This window comes from Ambystoma mexicanum, chromosome 3q (genome assembly GCF_040938575.1).
Source record: "Ambystoma mexicanum isolate Mex_15411 chromosome 3q, UKY_AmexF1_1, whole genome shotgun sequence".
Classification (NCBI taxonomy): domain Eukaryota; kingdom Metazoa; phylum Chordata; class Amphibia; order Caudata; family Ambystomatidae; genus Ambystoma; species Ambystoma mexicanum.
Genome location: NC_090926.1, coordinates 66101791 through 66124135, shown reverse-complemented (window position 1 = coordinate 66124135; position 22345 = coordinate 66101791). Strand labels below are relative to the sequence as shown.

At 43.6% G+C, this 22345-nt stretch overlaps 1 protein-coding gene across 2 annotated transcripts in view; it reads left to right on the top strand.

The window, feature by feature from the left end:
- The window catches only part of LOC138582128 (zinc finger protein 282-like), a 94100-nt gene that overhangs the window by 32496 nt on the left and 39259 nt on the right, over positions 1-22345 (top strand). Inside the window, exons 5-6 of one of the 2 annotated variants that reach the window (XM_069653133.1) lie at positions 3236-3361; positions 18275-18373. In XM_069653133.1, the coding sequence (XP_069509234.1) occupies positions 3236-3361; positions 18275-18373 (225 nt within the window). Of the gene's footprint in view, positions 1-3235; positions 3362-18271; positions 18374-22345 lie in introns of both variants that reach the window. The other variant, XM_069653132.1, reaches the window with a different exon arrangement.

Here is a 22345-nt window from a genome sequence, read left to right as displayed (position 1 = left end):
TTGTGGCTGTTCTTGGAAAAGAAAAAGAAATGTGCCTCATTATGAGATTGGTGGTAATTCGGCGGTAAATCTGCTGAATTACTGCCAAACTCGATTACGGATACTACCCCTTGGTCCCGTGGATTAACAGCGAGATTACAAGTGGTGGGAGGGCCGGTTTAATCCCCAGTCTCGGAGTCCCTAGGACGCCATGTGGATTTCGGTGGATCTGCTGATGTTATTGATTATTGGTGGTGAAGTGGACGATTTACCAGCCAGGTTTTTACTGGAGGTAAATCTTATGCCATACCTCCAAACCTGTAGTGCATCGGTGAAGTAATGCGACAGTAACCGAATTACTGTTGCATTACTGCCGTTTTTACCCACATCGCAGTTCTTGTAATGAAGACAAATCTGTTTTAAATTGCAATGACTCATTTTAGACCAACTTGTACAACATATGGGTGGTCATGCACCCTTCCTTCCTGAACTGCACAGGTATTTTGGGGGGGAAATTGTGGTGCATAAAAGGCATCTATGAGGCTAATGCACAAAAAACGTTGTATTTTACTATTGTACATCACAGGTGCAGTACACTAGTGTGTAAGAAACACAATGACCAAACCTGAAAGAGTGAAATTGGGGAACTGAGCTAAATAACTCTGCATTGATTCTGAATGCCCTAGCTCTCTTTGCAGAGAAAGGGGGATGCATCCCACAACTGTGAGCTTAAAAAGTCCTAACTTCGTGACCTTCAATGACAAAGTATTTAAGGGCCTCATTACAAGTTCGGAGGTATTTCGGAGGTAAATCATCTGAGATACCACCAAGTGGATTTACAGTTACCACCCCTTTGTCCCGTGGATTTACCACAGGATTACGAGTTGCGGTAAGTGCTAGATCCCAATTTTTTTGGTGTCATAGGAATCCATTGGGGATTTTTGGTGGAATTACCACCGGTGGAATTACAAGTGGTAATTCTTCCAATCGTTAGGGAACGAAAAGTGGAGGATTCATGCTGGAGGTACATCCCCCACGTTTCCCCCAAAAATCGGTGCGATTACCACTCATAATTCCATCGGGGGTAATTCCACCAAAATGTAATTTGGTGGCGTGGGAAAAATGGAGGTAACAGAATTACCTCCACTTTTTTCATGCCAAACTCGTAATGAGGCCCCCAAGTGTTTAATTGAAATGTAATCTCTTTTAAAAAAAGAAATCATTGCTTTCAAACTGTATATTTGCAAAGAAGGGTTTGGCGCAGTGCCAGTCTAGTTGTAAAACCACAAACATTCAGGTGTTGGTACCAATTATTGGAGTAACAGAAAATTGGAGGCAATGTTGGTGCACTGCTTAAGTGTTCTTAATCAGATGGTAGCCACACAGTAAAAGGAGTAACAGAAAACTAGAGTTGGCATTTCCTTTTAAATTTAAGAGGCAGCTTCATTATAACTCCCTCGGGTGCATAAAATAAATGACAACTGTGCATGGCTGACCTTCAGAGCAAAACATCTGCCCCATCTTTCCTGATTTTTACAGCCTTCTATACAGAGAGATCGGTCATTATTGTGGGATAATGACCCAACCCCCAAGTTATAGTCCAAGACCAAGGGTGTCAAACGTTAGGCCCATAGGTTCATAGGCCCTAAGGCCCTCTGCACGGAATGTGCTCTGAGATGGGAGAAAGCTAAGAAAAGGCGCCTCTGCTGCAGTGGTGTCGGAAGAAGACTTTGCCTGCAGTAGCCGACCATCCGCAGAAGGTCTTGGAGCACCGCCGGGGTAAAAGCTACTTGGCCTCATTACAAGTTTGCCGGTCTGGTAGTAACGGTAAGCTACCAGCACTGTTGCTACTAGACCGGCAAACTATGAGTTCTGCTCACAGGTGCCTTTGCGCCCACCAGGTCTGACCGGGCGGGCGGACCGGCACCCGCGAGCAGAGCAAGTCGGATGCACCGGCACCATTCACGAATGGTGCCGGCGCATCTGGCCTCCCCATTCCCATTGAGCCCTGTCGGGCTCAATGGGAATTGGGAGTAATGCATTCCGGCGCCTGGCAATGGGGATATACAAGGTCCGCCAGGCTTGTAATAGCCCTGTAATCCCCCATTGCCCTGCGCTGGAAAAATTCACAAGTACAGCAGCAGCCTGCCGGTTTTACCAGCAAGGCTACCGCCAAACTTGTAATGAGGCCCACTAGTGTCTTTTAAGCAGAAGCCCAGTGGTGTTTGTTTTTGGGGCTCCTCCATAAGAATGTGGCGCTACTTATGAAGAGAGGAGGCAATTCTTCTGAGCTCAACAAAATACCCAAACCTGACCTATAAAACATCACCATTGCCTGGAGTATACCAGTTTGAAATACGGAACTTCCAACCACTTTAATATTTTAAGATGGTGTCATTTCTACTGGCATTTTCCCCCTTCTATAAGTGGCAACCGTGCAAAGGCTCGCCTTCTGTGCTATGCTACAAGTGTAGTTTTATCTACTGGGCATCCATTATTTCTGAGCGGTGCAAAGTGTTTGGATGGCCACACCCATGATTGGCTGCAGGGAAATGCTATTCCGTGCAATTGGTAATCTGGCCTGTGAAGTATTGCAATATTTCATACGTTCCCGTACAGAAATGTTTTTAAAGTCTGTTGCTTTTTGTTTTTTTCCTGACCTGTGAACCGGAACGTTTTGCTGGGATATTGCATTGCTGTTTCTGGAATGCAGAGAAATGCATGCTGACGTTTCCTGGTCCGCTTCTGAAGCCAACATGGAATGCAGTCAATAACAGCAGTTTCAGTTCATCTAATAAAACAAATCACAGCTTGGATTCTTGTGACACATTGGGCCTCATTACGATAGTGGCAGTACAGTGACAACGGTGCCGTTATCACTGTACCGACACATTACGAGTTCTGCTCGCGGGTGACGCTCAGAGCGGCACCCGCGAGCAGAACTGGATGGTAGCAACGTTACCGTTATGAATGGTACCACTGCTACCATCCTCCCCATTCCCATTGAGCCCTATAGGGGCTCAAATGGGGACGTACAGGCTCTGGGTCCCGCGAAAGGGGAATTACCAGGTCCGCCGAGGTCGGAATGGTCTGGTAATTCCCCTTTCGCGGAACCCAGAGCTGAACCCGGATTTGGTGGTAGCCATGCCCTTATTGGGGGCATGGCTACCTCCAAACTCGTAATGAGGCCCATTTATCTTAACAATACTTTATCAAATGCTTTTACTTTCAAATACATTGTTTCCTTGTGATGCAGGACTTCCTTTTCATGACAGTGACGTGTGTTTGACGAAAGATGAGGAGGCGGTTCCAATTTTTATTGATGATCTTGGAGTGGAATTTGGAGAAAGTAGCACCAACTCCGCTAAAGACCACAGCTCGGGTAAGTTGGCAGTGGCCATATGTGCTTATATTGTGGGGATAGAATGAGGTGGGCTTTCCATTCGGGCACTTGGGCCTGCTCCTGATTTGATACACTGCGGACGCTGCCCTAGAATGAAGCCTTCTCGGGGGTCCTCGGAGCACCCTGAGCAGTTCTTTTGATTGACTCTGGCCAACAAGTTGTATCTTCTCAGCTCAGCTGGTTGGCAGCTCTGATGCTGAGTTGTTTCAGGAGTTGCTGGAATTGACTCATTCGTGTGTGAGCATTTTTAAATGAAGCACCCCCCACCCCCTTTCCAGCCTAGTGTTCCAGTTCTATGTTTCAGTGGCACCGAGAAGGCATTCTTTTAATTCCAGAAAAGGTATTGTCCTAGATACTACAGGGTTACCAGACCCAGACACACGGGTATCTCAGTGGACTAATGCATCAGCTGCAGAGATCTGTGCAGGTTAAAATGCTTCCTGTTCCCCTCCGCCTCCTGTCCTTATTCAGAGCGGAAAGCCATTGAGTTGGGTAGCTAGCCCCTAAATAGGATTCACATCATATAGCGCCACGTGTAATAATGATCATTTATAGTTATTAGTTATTGTCATGAACATCAGCAGATACCTATAGCCAAAAGCCCCTTTTATGGATCATTTTCAACTCTATATGTTGCCCCCGAACAATGATCTCTGGACTGCTGTTGCTCACACCCGTTATGTTGTATCATTCGTCACACATGTTATGTTGTATCGTTAGACCAGCAGGCATGGTGTCTCCATTCTATTCCATAGTGCAGCTTCTTCTTGTGGCCGTCCAACGGTGGCCATCTTGGCTACTGAGCAGGGGCGCCTGTATGCTTGAAAGGGCACTATGACGCAGTTACTACCGCGCTTGTTCCTGAGCTGTGTGTGCTATAAAGGGGAGGGGGCTGCGATGCCCGTACACCACCAAAGAGGAAACATGCAGGCATGAGGCTAATCTAGCACAATGGCCCTGGGGTCATCCTAAATAAGAAGTGAACTTGTCCCACTATCATCCTTTTGTACAGAGCTTGTTTCACAGGTTTAGAAGAAAAACATATCTTTTGAGTTGCAGATTTGCTATTGAACAGAAGGAGAGTCACTTAACCCAAGCCTTTATGTTTCGGCTGACCGAAGCGCGGTTGTGCTAGATTATCCTCAAGACTGCATGTTTCTTGTTTTCGAGTTCTCCCACCGTTGCTCTCTATCCAGGTAACAACCCATTGGCTCTTTTTTAACTTTGCCTAAGCCCCCCCCTAATTATCCTGAAACTAGACAAGTGTGTCAGGTGGCCTTCCATGTGCAAATTCCACAGGGTATGCAGAGCACAGACTTTTGTCGAAGTTGTTTCTTTTTGTATCGTCACTGTGTGTAATGATGACCCCAGGAATGAGGAACATATTCGCATCTTCACAAATGTCACCATTGCATGTTTGCATGCAGTGCTACATCTTTTATGAACATTGGAAACATTTTGGAAGATTTATTGCAAAATTAGCTGAATCATACGGTCATTACAGTACATGCCTGTACCTATACTGTAGATATTCAGCGTCGCCTTTGCAGGGCTGAATACAGTAATACATGGACAGGGGCAGTTACTGCATCACTATTTTGCTGTCCTGCCATTGCAACTTTTGGCCTTTTGAACTTCCCTAAAACAAACGCTAATTTTGTAAACCTCACACTTTTACAACGCATGGCCTCCGAGTAGTAGTACATCGAAGACATTTGCAGAGAACGGATATGGTTTTGTTAAAGTTATTAAAGTGATTTGGGAAAAAAGACTATAGTGGGGTTTCGAGTACAAAAATAGGTCCTCCCAAAATGCAGCCCGGTTCTTTTTAAATTTCACTTAAGCCCTTTTTCCTTCCTCTACCCGTTTGCCTGTGTCCCGGCCTGTTTCATGTGTGAACTGCGCCATTAAAGACCCTCTGCCCTGGCCAAGTACCTTGCCTCACACAGACCTATTTTGGCTCAGATTTCCGGGGCATTAATGGCCGAACCCATCCATGAAGGCAGGTGTTAGTGTTACATTAGAACATTGGAATGTTTGCAGTTCCATTGCAGGCGATGCAGTAGCAGAGGGGCAACGATAAGTGGTATAAGGTTTCTATACCAACATGCCAGTGTTCTCCTTAGTCCTTCCTTGTTTTAAAGAAAACATTCTATCTGTAGTGGGCGGAGTGGTCTAACAGCAAATAACGCCCCTCTTCAGGCCATTACCAGATTGCAAAAGTCAACTGAGCCACGTGCTGTTGCCACTATGCAATTGGCCTCCAAATATAGCAATATTGCTTAAGTAATTTAATTTAGTCACATTTCTCCTGTTTTGCAAGCTCAAGCGATTGGCAGTGGCGGGCACATGTTTTTTCTTTCAGAGGCTTGGATCGTGTTTAGCTCTTGTCATTGCAAGATCAAATCTGGTGATTTTAGCACTCACTTTTTTGTGAACAGGCTTCAGAGAAGTGGAGTGATGCAATTGCAAACTCTTTCATGTCCTGTACCAACTGTACACACAACACCTTGGAAATGTGTACTGTTATTTGTACTCCTGTTTACTCTAGAAACAGTAATTCTGCTATTCAGAATTCACCCTCTATAATATATATATAATTCACTTGACAAACTGTGCATGGTCTGTCATTACTTGTCCTCTCCTACTGGTGTTGGTAATTGCTACGAGGCCAAGGTTGGACTACTTGCCACCACGTACCCACAGACCCAACTACAACCAGTTGGGGTAACTCTGGCTCACTTAGCTCTTCCAAGCTCTGACTTGCAAGAATGATTGTCTCAACGTTTCGGGCAGTACAGGTTTGAGCTACCTGGGCCCTTCAAGATGCTCGCCAGCTCCCCTCACCGCTCTTCCTGCTCCTGAACACCTCTAGTCCTTCTTTGGTCTTTACTTTATATTGCTGGGACCACCCGCGTGTAGCGTCAATGTTTGGGATGTATACATTTTGGCTGTGGCACAATTGTTCACGGCCAAATTGACTGTGGTCAATACGACCGCGAAACCAATTTTGCTGTGGCCAAAATACCCTTTTGCCATCTGTGCAAGATGTGACCATGCAGTGCCAGATCTGTCCCTCCTACGCAGGTTGGATCCGACGCTGCAGAGTTCGCTTTACTTTTCTTTTTTTTTCTTGGTCCCCCACCTCAAGATCTCCGGAAGCGAGGAACATCCCTACTATCCCCAAAGGCAATCACTACCATACATGAGGAGCGGGGGACAACCACACCGACCCCCGCTCCCCATGTTTGGTAGTGATTGTCCAAATTGGTAGTTTCTAAATGACCAAATGGTACTGGCCGAATGTACCATATGGTCAATTAGAAACAACCAATTTGGGTAATACCAATGTTTGTCGTCAATGACTTTGAAGTTATCTTCATGCCTCCTGCTGGGCACCTTTTCACAGTACTTTGGTAATCCTTTCTAAGGTTGTTGTGTATGTTTCTTTGGTTCTTCTTCAAAGTCCTATCTGATTTTACAGGTGAAATAGTAATAACATACGGTAGGGTAGTAGTTTCAGATTGGCAGAGAGTAGTCAATGGGGCCATGGTTTCTGGGAACAAGGGTTTAGAGAGGTCTTTCATGGGATGGGAGTCCTTATTCCAATGAGGGGGACTATTGGGTAGCGGCCTCGCCTCCCTAGCCTCATAGAGAAGGGCTCTCCTCTGGGGAGAAGTAACGAGATGCTGTGAATTGTCACACCACCCCACAATTTTGTTGTCTTAGGCTTTGCACTGCCATCTGCCGTAAATAGTTGAATACCTCTGTGATGAATAAGCAAATTGATCCAATGATAAACACACCACCATGATAGGAGTGCTATTGTAGAAAAGCGGGGTAGGGTTTACCATTTTTATCCAGCCTTTAACTGCCTTTAGACATGGGGCCTAATCACGAGTTTGGCGGTAACCCTTAAATGCAGCAGTAGTGCTATTACCGCCACATTTAAGGGTCCACCAAATCACGGGTTTGACAGATTTCCCCCAGCTCTAAGCTGGGGGGAAGTCCGTCGAGCTTTCGCGCTCTTACCGCCGGCGGGAAATCCGCCGGCAGTAAGAGCGCGAAAATTCCCCATTGAGCCCAATGGGGAATGGGGAGTTCCCGAATGGGCTCAGTGGGGAATGGGCAATACCCGTTCCGCCAAACCCGTGATCCGGCGCTATTAGCGCCACCGTTACCGCCCAACTCGTGATGAGGCCCATGGTGTGGAAAAATGTAAATGTTAAAAAAATCTTAGTTAATTCCAATCCTTTACAATGATTGCAGTCATGTGCAAAATACAGGACCAGGGAGAATACCGCTCCCCCCAAAATAAAAGCAGACACTTTTCATCCCTTCTCATTGAGCTCTGTCGAGCCTTTTGAATTAAGACATAAATAAGGCATTGTATTATTTCCATAGATCATTCTATATATTATGGTCCTCATTACAGGTTTATTGCTATTTCCGCAGTAAATCAACCAAAATACCACCAGATTGATTTACCATTACTGCCACTTGATCTGCCGGATCCCAAATGGTGGTAGGCGGTGTAAGTCCCCATTCATTGGTGTCCATAGGACTCAATGGGTAATTCCGGTGATTTTGCAGTTTGCGGTCGGTAAGGCAGACAAATTACCTCCACCATTCTGCTGGCAGATTTTCCTCTGCCTTACCTCCAAATCCATAGTTCGGCGGTGCAGTAATGCAGCAGCAATTTATTTATTTTGTATTTATTGTTAATTTGTCGTGCCCCTCTACACAAGTGTTTTCGAGGTGCAGCAAGTCGGGTGGAGGAACACGTAGGAGAAAAATAGCGATCCTAATAGACCTTGCAACATTCATATCGTGCAAGTGCAGTTGTGAGAAGTGCATGGGGAGGAGAGGTGGGAAAGTGCTGGGGCTGGGAGGAAGCACCATTGAGAAGGAGAGTGCCAAGGAGGGCCAGGTAGACAGGGCAAAGTGGAGGATGAGAGTGAAGGGGCGTCCACAACTAAGTGCTAGTTAAGTGGTTCAGATGGGACCAAAGGGTGAAGTCAACCTGCCAAGTGTAGGCGGGGGGTGGGGGCTGTGCGGGCAAGTGCAAGATGAGGGTGGGAACGGGTTACAGGGGAACAAGTGCAGTGCTAGACTGGGCAGGGGAGGGCTTGCTGCCTTGTGAGACTCAGAAGGAACCAGTCTCAGGCAGAGGGGACATTAGTAGGAGAGGGGAAAGAGGAAGAGAAAGGGAAGGTCTTAAGGAGCTCCCGGAACTTAAGGAGATGCGCTCAAGACTGAGAGGGGTAGGGAGAACATTCAAAAACGAGGCACCTGCAAGGGAGAGAGATCTACCCCCCACACGTTCTGCTTGGAAAAACACTTGATTTGCAGAGAGTTAAAGCTAAAGCTAGACAAGTGAAGGGCTGTATTGGGGAGGTATTTGGGTAGAGAACGTTTGGTATAGTGTGGTACCAGACCCCAGAAAGCCTTGTGGATAATGCAGAAGGTCTTGAATTTGATCCTTGCAGCCACCGTGAGGCGGTGGAGAGATTTAAGGGCTGGAAAGATGCAGTCCCTGAGCTTGAGGCCAATGATGTCTTGCAGTCTTATTCTGTATTAGTTGAAGGGGGCGAAGGGGAGAAGTTAGGCAGATTGAGGAAGAGGCTGTGGCAGTAGTCCAACCTGCAAAGAACCAGTTACCACTGCATTACCACCGTTGTTGGCCACACCGCCGAACCCTTAGTGAGGACCTATGTGTTGCTGATAGTTGTGACAGAGATTTTGAACTCTTTTTTTTTGTATCTATTAGCCACAATGAGATATAAATGTAACAGGTGTATCTGGTTCCATTTCATTTCGTTGCATGCAATTTCATCCCCTGTCATTTAACGTGTACATTCCAACGAAAATGCTCATTGTTATTAATTGTTACGGGGGGAGGGTCCCTCCACCCAAATCACCCTCCCAAACTTATTTTTGGCTATTTCCTACCCACCCAAACACTTATCTGCCCTTTCCCACCTCCCCTAAAAAATTCGATGAGCATATTCGTTGTAATATGCACATTAAAATGCCATGGGATGAAAATGCATGCGATGAAAGGACGTCGTACCATGTATCTGTAGTTGACATGTTCTTGGCCCTATCGAAAGGTAGCAGATGTTTATTGATACCCGACACAATGAATTTAGTTGTTAGACCTCAGAAGGTTGAAGGGGTGAGTGGACCTGGTCTGATGTGAATATGTGACCATGAGGTTAAACACCGATCCCTGTAGTGGATGCATCAGCCCACTAAGCCAGAGAGCTGCTGCTGAAATGGTCGCTCCTAATGCTCTTTTTCTGCTGCCACATTATTAATTTGTAAAGCGTACCAAACCCGGTGGCATCAAGGTGCTGGTTGCAGTATACACATCTTTGTGAAGCATAAAGCCAAAAAGGAAGGCATAGAATTCTGGTTACAGATATCACATCTTTGTGATAATATGAGAAACAGTTACAGTAATCGCAAGTAGTACGCACATGAAGTTCTAGGGATGATCAGTGGAGGAAATTGGGGTTCATGATAGTTGTGAGTGATATCACTTGGTTATGGGTTATAGGTCTTGTAAGAAGATGTTTTGAGCTTTTTTCAGAAGGTCCAGCATGAAGGCTTATCTAAGGTATGTCAGTTAGGCATTCCATTGTTTTGAGGCTACTAGAAGGAAGCTGCAACCTCCTTCCCTTTGCAGCTTGAATCTGGGTATAGTGAGGAGGTGCGTGTAGAACGCATGGGTACGTCTGTTCATTTGGGAGTTCTTGCATTCAGAGGATAGATATCTGGGTGCTGAGTTAGACGTTTGTGGGTTAGTGTAAGATTTTTTAACAGTATGCACTCGCAAATAGGCAGCCAATGCACGCTTCTTCAAGCCGAGAAAATATGGTCTATTTTTTCTATTTTTGGGAATATTCAAGACTGCTTTTAATGCATTATTTTGAATAATTTGAGTTTTTTTTTATATTGTAGGTGGTGGGCCTGCAAATAAGGTATTGCAATAGTCTAATCTGGAGACAATTAGGGCTCTTGCGATAGTGATGCAGCTGTCTGAAGTGAGGAAGGGTCTACTTGTGTTGATAAGTTCGGTTGTGTAAGCCGCAGACAGAGCAATTGCATTTACCGGTCTAGTTAATGAGAAGGATGAGTACAAATAGGCCCCTAGCGTTTTAACTTCTTTGGAGACAGACTGCTAATCCCGATGATGATGAACGATTTGTACATTCCTTTGAGTTTGTTTAGTAGAGTTGGTGAAGCAGTAAGGAGCAGCTCAGTCTCTCTGTTTAAGCATAGGGAGTGTAGTGCCATCCAGGTTTGGATGATTTGGTAGACTTTGCCTAGTAAGTTAGTGTCTGAGTCGTAGATGCCTAAAATGGGTAGGAGGAATTGGGTATCGTCTGCGTGGCAGTGTAGGAGATACCCAAGGAATCAAGAAGGTCAAAGAGAGGCTTTGTGAAAACGGTGTATACGGTGGGTGAGACACAGGAGCCTTGTGGGACTCCGCAGGTGACTGGGGCTGGTGGGGCAGATGCAGTGGCAGAGAAGACCCTTATAATTCTGTTGTAGAGGAATGAGGAAATACAGGCAGATGCTTTAGTGGAGAAATTACCTGCTGAAAGGTGTTCGCAAAGTGTTGTATGGTCGACTAAATGAAATGCAGTAGAGAGGTGGAGCAGGAGTAAGAGAGCAAGTTTTCCGTTGTCTTTGATTTCATCCATTTTGGATTTTTAAGTCTAAGAGAGCTGATTTTGTTCCGTGACCTGGACGGAATGCGGATTGCTGCAGCCTGAGGAGGTTATTGTCTTCCAAATGCTTTTGGTTTGTACATATGCTGCTCTCTCCAGTATTTTGAGTTAGAAAGGGACTGTTTTAATGGAACAGTAATTGGTAGGTATGTTAGGGTCTAGGGTAGGCTTTTTCAGGAGTGGGAGGACCCATGCGTCTTTTAAAGTTTGTTGGCACACTGCTGGACGAGAAGGATGTGTTAATGAGCTCTGAGGTGAATTTTGCAAGCTCTGTTGCACAGTCGTTGATGAGCGAGGCTGGGCAAGTGTCTCCTTGACATCTAGATGGCTTGAGGCGTTTTATAATGTTTATAATTTCTGTTTCAGAGATTGGTGAAAACTCGAACAGGTGTGTGTCGAGCGGAGGTGGTGGAGGTGTGAGGTCGAATGGAGCCCCAGTGGCCATTAGTTTGTTTTTCTTAGCATTGATTTTTGTTTGTTGGAGTGGGATTTTGTCAGGTAGGGAATTTTGTATATTGGAGCACCACAGAGTGTCTTTGAGACAACTAGCTGGATGCCGGGGGGCGGGCACTGGTGATTCGAGTTCCGGCAGAATGGCAAAGAGTTCTTGAGTACCTGAGTTTGCTTTTTCGATTCAGTCATTGTAGGTTGAGCTTTATGCTAGAAGAATTGCCTGTTTGTAGTTTTTAGACAGTAAGGTGAAGTGATCTTTGTTAGCAATTGATGGATACCTTTCCCATTTTTCCATTAGACGATATCCACCATAATGGAGGTGATGCACTTAAGTCTTAAACTTCATATGTACATGCAAAGTTATGTCCATGGCAATATTAAATGAGGTCTATATTACCGGAGATCTCATCCTTTACACTACAGTCTTCTTCCTTTATTGGGTACACATGTTTATTGCACTGCTTGCCACCTCATTATGACCTGCTTTTAAATGTACTATGATTTTAGAATAATTATTCATGAGCACTATGAGAGTCATGGGTAAACATGCATTACCCAGTATTTGTATGGCCTTCTGTACTGAATCAGAATCATCCTTGGTGCATCATTTTGGCTTCATTTTCCTCTACCTACCTAAACTATGTGGAGCTTCTCTCAGGACAAGTCTTAATAAAAGCATACATGTTCATCCATTCCTTCACGCAGATAGCACTGTTACATGAGAACGGTGCAGTGCTTCTCACATTTTATGTCTTTTGGGGGGTACTCTCCCATTGTTTACTGATTCTTTGTGCACAAATAATTGAACCTCTTTGGGGTTAGCATTATGTACCTCAGACATGCTCTTAAAAGCACCGTTTTCAATTTCTAATTCTACTCTCACCTTATTCATCCAAATATAAAGAATGGGCCAGTGTCTGTGGGCTGCATCATTGGACTCGGTGCAGTGCCTGTTATCTGCATCATTGAACCCGGTGCAGTGTCTGTTACCTGCATCATTGAACCCGGTGCAGTGTCTGTTACCTGCGTCATTTAACCCGGTGCAGTGCCTGTTACCTGCATCTTTGAACCGGTGCAGTGCCTGTTACCTGCATCTTTGAACCCGGTGCAGTGCCTTTTACCTGCATCATTGAACCCGGTGCAGTGCCTTTTTACCTGCATAATTTAACCCGGCGCAGTGCCTGTTGTCTGCATCATTGAACCCGGTGCAGTGTCTGTTACCTGCATCATTGAACCTGGTGCAGTGCCTGTTACCTGCATCATTGAACTCTGTGCAGTGTCTGTTACCTGCATCATTGAACCTGGTGCAGTGCCTGTTACCTGCATCATTGAACCTGGTGCAGTGCCTGTTACTTGCATCATTGAACCTGGTACAGTGTCTGTTACGTGATCTTTGAACCTGGTGCAGTGTCTGTTACGTGATCTTTGAACCTGGTGCAGTGTCTGTTGGTTGCATCATTGAGACTAACAAGGGTAACAATGGATAACAGGCGTATCTCTGTTTTATGGTCTAGCCTGTATATTACCTATATTAACTTGAACATCGGAGACCATAAAACCAGTGAATCTGTGCTAGGAGAGTTCAGGTTTGCAGTTAGTTAACAAAACTTCATTTCAAACCTATATCTAAATGGAAAAGACCACATGTCCATTTATCTCAACTGATGTGTGAGGAGAAAAAATTCAATTCTACTCACTATGACGTAATATACTCATAAATATTTTTTATTCATATGTTAACATTATATCAAAACATATATACAATTTATACAATTCTAAAATTCAACAATTCATCAAAAAGTACCTTGAGCAGTGCAAATCTAGAATTGGTTAATAAAAATATAACCTGATTGGGTACCACGTGAAACATATCTCAAAATAAGAATAACTCAGGCATACTTCATTCAAACACACTCAAACATTCTCACTTTCTCGGTTTTAATATATTCAAATTTAAACAATTATATCAAAAAAATATAAAATAAATGTCTAAAATGTAATCACAATTCATTATTATTCAGAATAGTGAAATATTAGCATATCAACAACTTTCTGAAATTTAAATCGTTACTACTGTTGTGATATGATTTGATTAACATTGACATACAAAACAAAAAAGTTTTCCCCACCCAACATGTTTCTTTCTGTACTGTGATTATTATGCAGAAATTCATCAGGGGTTAAGTATTTCCAGAGTATTCAAACCAGAGAGATTTTTCTATGTAGATCGACGGACAACAACAAGAACTCTCCTGTGGGTAAAACACAAAAACACATTCAATCAGGCTCTAATGCACTAGTCTACTGATCGAAATATGCTAACTTCATACTATTAATGAATAAAGTGCAAATATATAGAGGGAAATAGAGCCTCTATAGTATCATCTTCTGAACAGAAGGGGTCACTATTACCAAACAGTAACGTGACTAGGAGACCAGCTCAATTGGTCAGATCCTAAAATACCACCACTATTGTGATCAACGCAAGACTTAACCAAACCACCGAGACTATACAGTTATGTTACACGCACCATAAGAGTAGTGTTAGTTTATTCTTAACTACTATTGTAACATACAATTGGGAAAATGAAGAAAGATCACTCTGTTATAACCATGTCACCCAAATGTGGCTCAATGTTAGCAAAAACACCTAGTGATAGGTAGTGAGGTAATGTGGTGTCATACTTCACCAAATATATAGGGAACTCACAGCTCAAAGAGAGATTCCAATTCTGTCAGATTTTCATTTCATTTTTCTGAGTATCAGTCAGTGGCAGTTTACTATTTTAATTAGAAATGGCTGCTATCAGCCCCCTTGTAATAGGGGTTATCAAATATCCGATTGATTATGGACCGACTCTAAAGATAAGAAAAAGATAGACAGGAAATACCATAAAGGCCATTAGAGCTCCTTTAAAATATCAACTTAAGTATAAAAAGAGTATGCAACCAGATGTATTGTGAATGCACTCTATCCCGTTATCTAAGGCAGAGATTGTTACAGGCACCTACCTGTCAGAGTCAGCAATCTGTACTGATAATCGTTATGTGGAGCGTCATTGTGACTTTACGGTATCGTGGACACACAGTAAGGTGTTTTCTCCTCCCATTGTATTCATCGGTATGGACCGAATCTGTATAGACAGTATTGAAAAAAAGCGGGAACTATGCTTTAGTTTCGAAAGTGCTAACTCCAAACTAGATTACAATTCGATTCCATTAAAAGCCGTGCTTGTAGCTGAACACTATCAACGCTATCGGGATTACCAACACGTCTGATCAGAATTATTATCTCGGTCTCAGGGTATCGTTCGTTATACACTGCCTGTTAGCTTACCTATATCGTGCGTCCGTTGTGTACCTAGTCGGCGGTTCTATGGATCGCCGGCGCCAGCAACATGACGGTACTAGGACTCTAAATACGCTCTATGGTCAAACGTATAGTCACGTGACCACGGCGTATCACGTCTGATTAGGTATCAGGGATCGTTAATAAATACTTAGTGATTGCTACGTTTTCAACATCTGTGTGAGGCTAACTTCATTGTTCATCTTTGCAAACTGAACATTAATGAGCCCTATTGTAATGTTAGCGTCTCACAACAATAGCCGTCACTTAATTCATGTTTAATATAACGCGGGCGCGAACGAACATTATTGTGAAGTCTCAATGTTCCAATAGCTCGCAGCTCATCGTGTAATAGCCGGTAGGTAACTTAACTAAATGTGCATAGAACTCATTTTCATATTATGAATAATCAGCTAATTCATTATTTCCAAAAGAAAGATTGAGAAATACATTTAAATTGTGTGTATTTAAATATTCCAGTTGATTAATTCATTAAGGCCAACTACATGGCTATTGCTCATATAGATGAGTTTAAGTTCTTCTCTGGACAATGTTTGTTTATCAGCACGGTTGTTATTAGTAATGGGAAGTTTCTTTAGCACAGTCCATTTCAGGTCATTGCAGTTATGATCACGCATCATAAAATGGCCTACCATAGGAGCAGTAAGATTCTTGGTCCTAATACAGCTTCTATGTTCATTGATGCAAATCTTAATTTTACGCTCTGTCTTACCAATATATAGTTTTGGGCATGGGCACCATATAGCGTATATTACATTTTGGGAATTGCAGTTCGAGAACATCTTTTGTTCCCATGGTCTTTGTAACCCAATGTCCACTTCTGTAGTTCGACTAGTGAACTGACAGCATACACAGGCCCCGCACGGTGCGTGTCCTTTGGGTTTAGGCATACCCCATTGTTGAGTAATGGTTATTTGGTCATTATCTCCAATACTGATGTCATTTCTACTGACCAGTTCTTTGATATTACGACCTCGTTTAAAAGCACACAGGGAACTGGGATAGGTATTTTCGCCTGTGCTAGTAGATGCCAGTGTTTTTTTATTATCTTAACCACCTCGTTAGATAAATGATTGAATGTACTAACAAAAACTAGATGGTTAGTATTGGAGACTGCCTTCGACCGATATTTTAAAAGGGCATCGCGATGGTTATTCGATGCCCTTTTAAAGGACCTCTTTACAATTTTAGCTGGATAGCCTCGATGGATCAAGTTCTGGTTCAGACTACGGGCTTCAGACATAAATATTTCCTTGCTACTACTGTTCCGTTTGAGCCTAAGAAATTGGCCAAATGGTAAGTTATCTCTCAATGCCTTAGGATGGAAGCTGCCATATCTTAATAATGAGTTCCGGTCTGTGGCCTTATGATATGGTTTTAAGGTTAAATGTCGTGTAGACTGGTCCGAAATAATTGTCAGATCTAAAAAGTCTATTGAATTCCTTTGATAGTTGATGGTAAATTTAAGGAAAGGATTAACACTATTTAGCCAATGGAAAAAAGCTAAAAGGGTAACCTCATCTCTGTGCCAAATTAATAGCACGTCATCGATATATCTCTTCCATACCGTGATGTGTTGTTTATATATGTTGTTATCACTATAGATACTCATTTGTTCTACAAAGTCTACATATAGATTAGCCAGGGAGGGAGCTACGGCAGACCCCATAGCAGTCCCATGGACCTGTTGGAAAAAGAGTCCATCAAACTGAAAATAATTCTCTGTCAATGACAACATAGTACACCATAAAATAAACGAATTAGGCGTCATACCTGTAGTTCGTTTAGTGTAAAGTAACTCCTCTATTACGTCGAGTGTTGCAGTTTGAGGAATTTTCGTATACAATGAGACGATATCTAGAGTCACCATGATATCTTCATTTGGATTGAAAGGGAAATTCTCAATTAAATTAATTACAGACATCGAGTCTTGAATGTAAGATGGCATTTCCTTTACAAAACCCTTCAAAAAAGAATCTGCACATTTTGCCAAAGGTTCCAGAATGGAATTAGTTCCGGAAACAATGGGTCTCCCCGGGGGATTTGTCAATGTTTTGTGGACTTTCGGGAGAATATAAAACAAGGGGATGCTAGGATCGCGTTTAACAAGAAAATCTGCTTCTTTACATGTGATCCACCCTCTATCTCGGGCCTTCTCTACTTTGAGGGATATTAAACTCTTCAATCGAGTGGTGGGGTCAAGCGTGATAGGTTTATAGAAAGTAATATCTGCCAATTGTCGCAGACATTCATTCGCATAATCTTTACGATTCATGAGAACTATTGCTCCACCTTTATCTGCCTTTCGAATGACTATAGATTTATTATTTTTAAGTGATTCGAAGGCTTTCTTCTGGACAGCGGAACAATTTTGAAATGTATGCGGTGAGTGGGTCTTTTCTAGATCCACTAAGTCAGCTAGCACCCTTCTTTCAAAAACTACAGATTCTGGGCTATGGCTCGTGATGGGAGACCTGCATCATTTAACCCGGTGCAGTGCCTGTTACCTGCATCTTTGAACCGGTGCAGTGCCTGTTGCCTGCATCTTTGAACCCGGTGCAGTGCCTTTTACCTGCATCATTGAACCCGGTGCAGTGCCTTTTTACCTGCATCATTGAACCCGGCGCAGTGCCTTTTACCTGCATCATTGAACCCGGTGCAGTGCCTGTTATCTGCATCATTGAACCCGGTGCAGTGCCTGTTATCTGCATCATTGAACCCGGTGCAGTGCCTGTTACCTGCATCATTGAACCTGGTGCAGTGCCTGTTACCTGCATCATTGAACTCTGTGCAGTGTCTGTTACCTGCATCATTGAACCTGGTGCAGTGCCTGTTACTTGCATAATTGAACCTGGTACAGTGTCTGTTACGTGATCTTTGAACCTGGTGCAGTGTCTGCATCACTGAGCCATGTGTTGTGTCTGACGGCTGCATCATTAAGCCCTGCCCGCTGTCTGCAAGCTGCATCGTTGAACTCTCCCAAATGTTTCTCGGCTCTATCTGTGAACCCTTGCCAGTGTCTGTAAGAGAGTGGAAGTGAGTGGCAGAAACATGTGATTGTCCATGAATGATAGCAGGTTTCAAGAAATTATCCAATTTTGGTGCAAAACATGTCAGTAATTCCCTTTGATAAACATCTTATGACAGTCAGTGGCAGCTCCTTTATAACACTGTTTGAGTGAGTAGGATCATTTATATAGCACACATTTTGGTTTTAGCTTACTTTTGAAGTTGACCAAAAATCATATATTCTTTTCTACAAAGAATCTCTCCTTTTGAAAAATATTAATTTGTTTGTGCTATATTATCATACTTTATTTTTTACAGCAGGGCATGATGTTATTTCCGTCCACATTAAAGAGGAGGAAGAACCCTATTGCCTGGACCACCAGAACACTATGGGAATCGAAGACCTCTGCGGTCCCAGAGGTGAGTAAATGGCGCAGAGCTGCTGTTACCAGAATATTCGGATGTTTGCATGGCCCCATCCCATTACTCTGCACCCTAAAGTCATACTCCTAAAAATGTCATGCATTCTGCTCTAAACCTGATTTTTACTTGAAGGTGTGCCTTGTTAATTTTACAAAAAGTGATAATTGCATAGAGGGGACCACAAACATTACAGTTAGGTGTTGAGTTCTTATCCATGCAGTTTTAATCATTTGCACAATGGAGTGCCAAAACAGGCCTTATTTTTGCACTTTGTTTGGCAAAAAGAGTATGAAGCTTATCATTTATGCCTAGAAGACAGCGTTTGGATTCCTATGGAATCCACAAACGAATGAGCAAGATCAGGTCGATCTCTGCTGAAGAGTAACCACTGCTATACCCTGAGTGGGTAACCCCTTGTGTGGGTGGTCGCAGAATTCTCATGAAACTGTTCTTCTGCACAAAAGGGTTTTATTTTGAAGTGCAGTGGTGTAGTGATACACTGCTATTTTTGAAAAACATAGGACATTCACATTTGAGGACATACAAAGTGTAGTACCTAAGTATGAATGATCAAGTAGTCAATATTTGAGACATCTACTTGTACGGTTTGTTCATTCTCTATAGGTTCCTTGGGAAGGAAGCTTAGAGAATTCCGTGGAATCATAGACAGGTAGTGGGCACAAACAAGAGTTGAACAACATCATATAATACATTTCAACACGACAGTGTTTCGGACATTTTGCGTGGAGCTAGGTGAGCTCTAATGGTGTAGGCCTTCATCAGGACAGGAGTGTCTTTACGAGTGCAGGGTCCTATGTGGTCCGTAGGAGTGAAACAGACAAAGAACGTGTCAGGATGTACGTGGTCAGCAAAAGATCTAGCAGAGCGAAGTTATGAATACTATGTAAGGCGGATGCCGGTGCTTACCAAATCCGAGGAACTTAGTGGCTCAGATTAAGAGGTGGAAGGATCCACTTCTTAAGGATGCAGTCGTCATCTTGTCAACAGGCGCGGTCACGGTCATAAGGAGGTAGGATTACTAAATGGTGCCCCAAGGGGGCGGTTCCTCTCTAGCCCATAGTTAGTGTGTGACTAGGGAGGTGGTGGTGTAGGTCTTAACAGATTTGGTGAGAGTAGACCTAGTAGTGGTCCCACTAAACGTGGAGTGTGCTTAAATGGGATAAAAAGGGCTTCTGTGGAATCACAAATGCCATTTATCAAGTGCACGGAGAAATTAGTGCAAATCTGTATTTAATACAATGTGATTAAAAAGAGTGCCCCTTCTCAACGGTCCTGGGGGGGAAGGGTGGACCGTGATCTATGTGGGCTGTGCAAGTTCTGGATTACGGTGCCACAACACTAACATGCAGCCTATGGTGTAGGTGGCACGAAGGGCTATGGGCGTTCAAATGTGCAGAGTCATACTGTTTAGAGATTCCTTAAAGTGAGGGTAGGCCTACCAGTTTCTGTGCATAAAGCCGCGTGCAGTAGAGCTTACCTATTGCCAGTGCATTCAGCTGACAAGATCGTTGAAGCAGCAGTGTGTCATCTCAGATGTCGAGGATGCAAATGTGTAGAATGCAGGCTAGGGCCATGTTAAAGAACAAGGGCCCTTTGGTGGGGTGACTACCTAGATGCATGTTTAGAGTTGATGCAGGCAGTCAGTCGGGCAAAAATGCAAGTCATGCAAGGTGTGGCGCAGGATGATAATGTCAGCCCCTGTCAATCCAATTGGGTGTCTGGGGCTAGGGCTGTGTTGAAGAACAAGGGCCCTGTGGTGGGGTGACTACCTAACTGCCTGTTTAGAGTTAATGCAGGCAGTCAGTAGGGCCAAAATGCAAGCCATGGAGGGTGTGGCGCATGATGATGATGTCAGCCACTGTCAATCCCTTTGGGTGTCAGCTATCATGTAGTATAGAATCAGGCCTATTGTTACTTCATTCCCACATGTTGTTTATGACAGGTATATGACATCAAGGGTTTATATCAATTTACAGATGTAATTACTTTAAAAACTTTTTTTTTAAAAAAACGATTTGACACAAAATCAAAAAACAAATTGTTACACAGTGCAAATTCTTGTTTTTAGAAAATGGATCTGTATGAAAGTCTGGCCAGATGCAAGGTGGATGTGGTTTCTCAGAGAGCATCTGCAGCCATATTGTATAAAATACATTGCTGTAGACGGGTGTTCTGTCATAGGACATACATACTGTCGCCATATTTTACAGGAAATGCTTCCACTCTACAGTTATGTTCAAACCCTCTTTGACAGTTCGTAGTTTGTGGACCCATTTCTGTTCTAGTCTGGTCAGGGTTTTGTCAATGTCTCCACCTCTACGGTTGGTGTTCACTTTCTGTAAGACACACCACTTTATATCCATGTTGGTGTGGTTCTTCTTAACGTAGTGTTCCACTAGTGGTTTGTCCGGTACCTTGTTTTTTATATAAGACCGGTGCTCCCCAATTCGGGTCTTCACAGCTCTCATGGTTTTCCCAACATATAGAAGTCCACATGGGCATTCAATGGTGTAAATAACTTGTTTGGTATTACAGTTCGTGTGATCCTGTAAGGTCCACAAGATCTCTTTGTGTGTGAATACTTTGGTTGTCTCGGTGAACTGACGGGCCATGCATTTTCCACATCGTAGTGTCCTTGGACAGGTGGTAAGTTCCATAGAGTATTGGGTTGTTTTGGAGTTTCAAGAAACGTATGGAAGAGTGACTCTTTGATGTTGCGGTTTTTCTTGAAGGCAAAAAGGGGCACTTTTTGGAGAGATCCAGTGTTCTTGATCAGTGGCCACTGCTGCTTGATTGTCTTTTTTATCAAATTGCTGAGGGGACTGTAGGTTGTCACGCATACCAGTCTGTCCAGTTCTTTTTTGGTGGTTTTGGTGAGGCAGATAGTACGGCCCGTGTTTGCTGCTCGTTTGCTTGTGTGTTTCACGGATTTCCTCGGGTAGCCTCTGTTGAGAAGGCGGTTTTGTAGATCTGTGGCGTGTTTCTCATATGTGTCACGGTTGGTGCAATTCCTCCTAATCCTCAAGAACTGTCCGTAGGGCAGGTTATATTTCAGACCTTGAGGGTGATAGCTTCCAAAGTGTAGTAAGGTGTTCCGGTCTGTAGGTTTCCAAAATAATTCTGTGTATAGATAGTCTCCTGACCTGTAGATGTGGAGGTCTAGGAAGTCAATCCCGTGGAAGTCCCAGTGCATCGTGAAGTTGATGTGAGGATTGCATAGATTGAGCCATTCCTAGAATGAAGTTAGGTCTTGTTGGTTCCCCTGCCAGATGAGGAGCACATCGTCGATGTACCTTTTCCACAGCTTGATGTTGTTTCTGTAGGGATTAGTGTCTGCCATGACGTTTTCGGTTTCGTAACGTGCCATGTACAAGTTGGCAATGTCTGGTGCAAAGGTGGCCCCCATGCTGACCCCTTTGATTTGTTTGTACAATTGGTCTTTGAATAGAAAGACATTTTCGGTCATTGCAAGTCTCACACATTCTAGTATGAAGTCTGTAGGGACGGTTTCGGTGTCATTTCTTTTATCCAGAAAGAGTTTCAATACCTCTAACGCCTCTAGTTGTGGGATTGAAGTGTAGAGGGCCTCTACATCCAGGGTGGCTAAGATGTAATCTTGTTCCATGTTGATGGTCCCCAGCATGAGGATGGTGTCCGTGCTGTCTTTGAGGTAGGAATTCATTTGGTTCACAAAAGGTTTCAAGAAGAAGTCCGTGTAGACTGATAGGGGTTCGAAAATTGAGTCACAAGCCGATACGATCGGTCTTCCAGGAGGTTTTTGTAAGTAAGATGAGCATCTTTTCCTCAATAAAGCTAACCCGCGAATCCCAGCGTTCTACATACTGCTAAAGATACACAAAAACTTACAAAAACCTCCTGGAAGACCGATCGTATCGGCTTGTGACTCAATTTTCGAACCCCTATCAGTCTACACGGACTTCTTCTTGA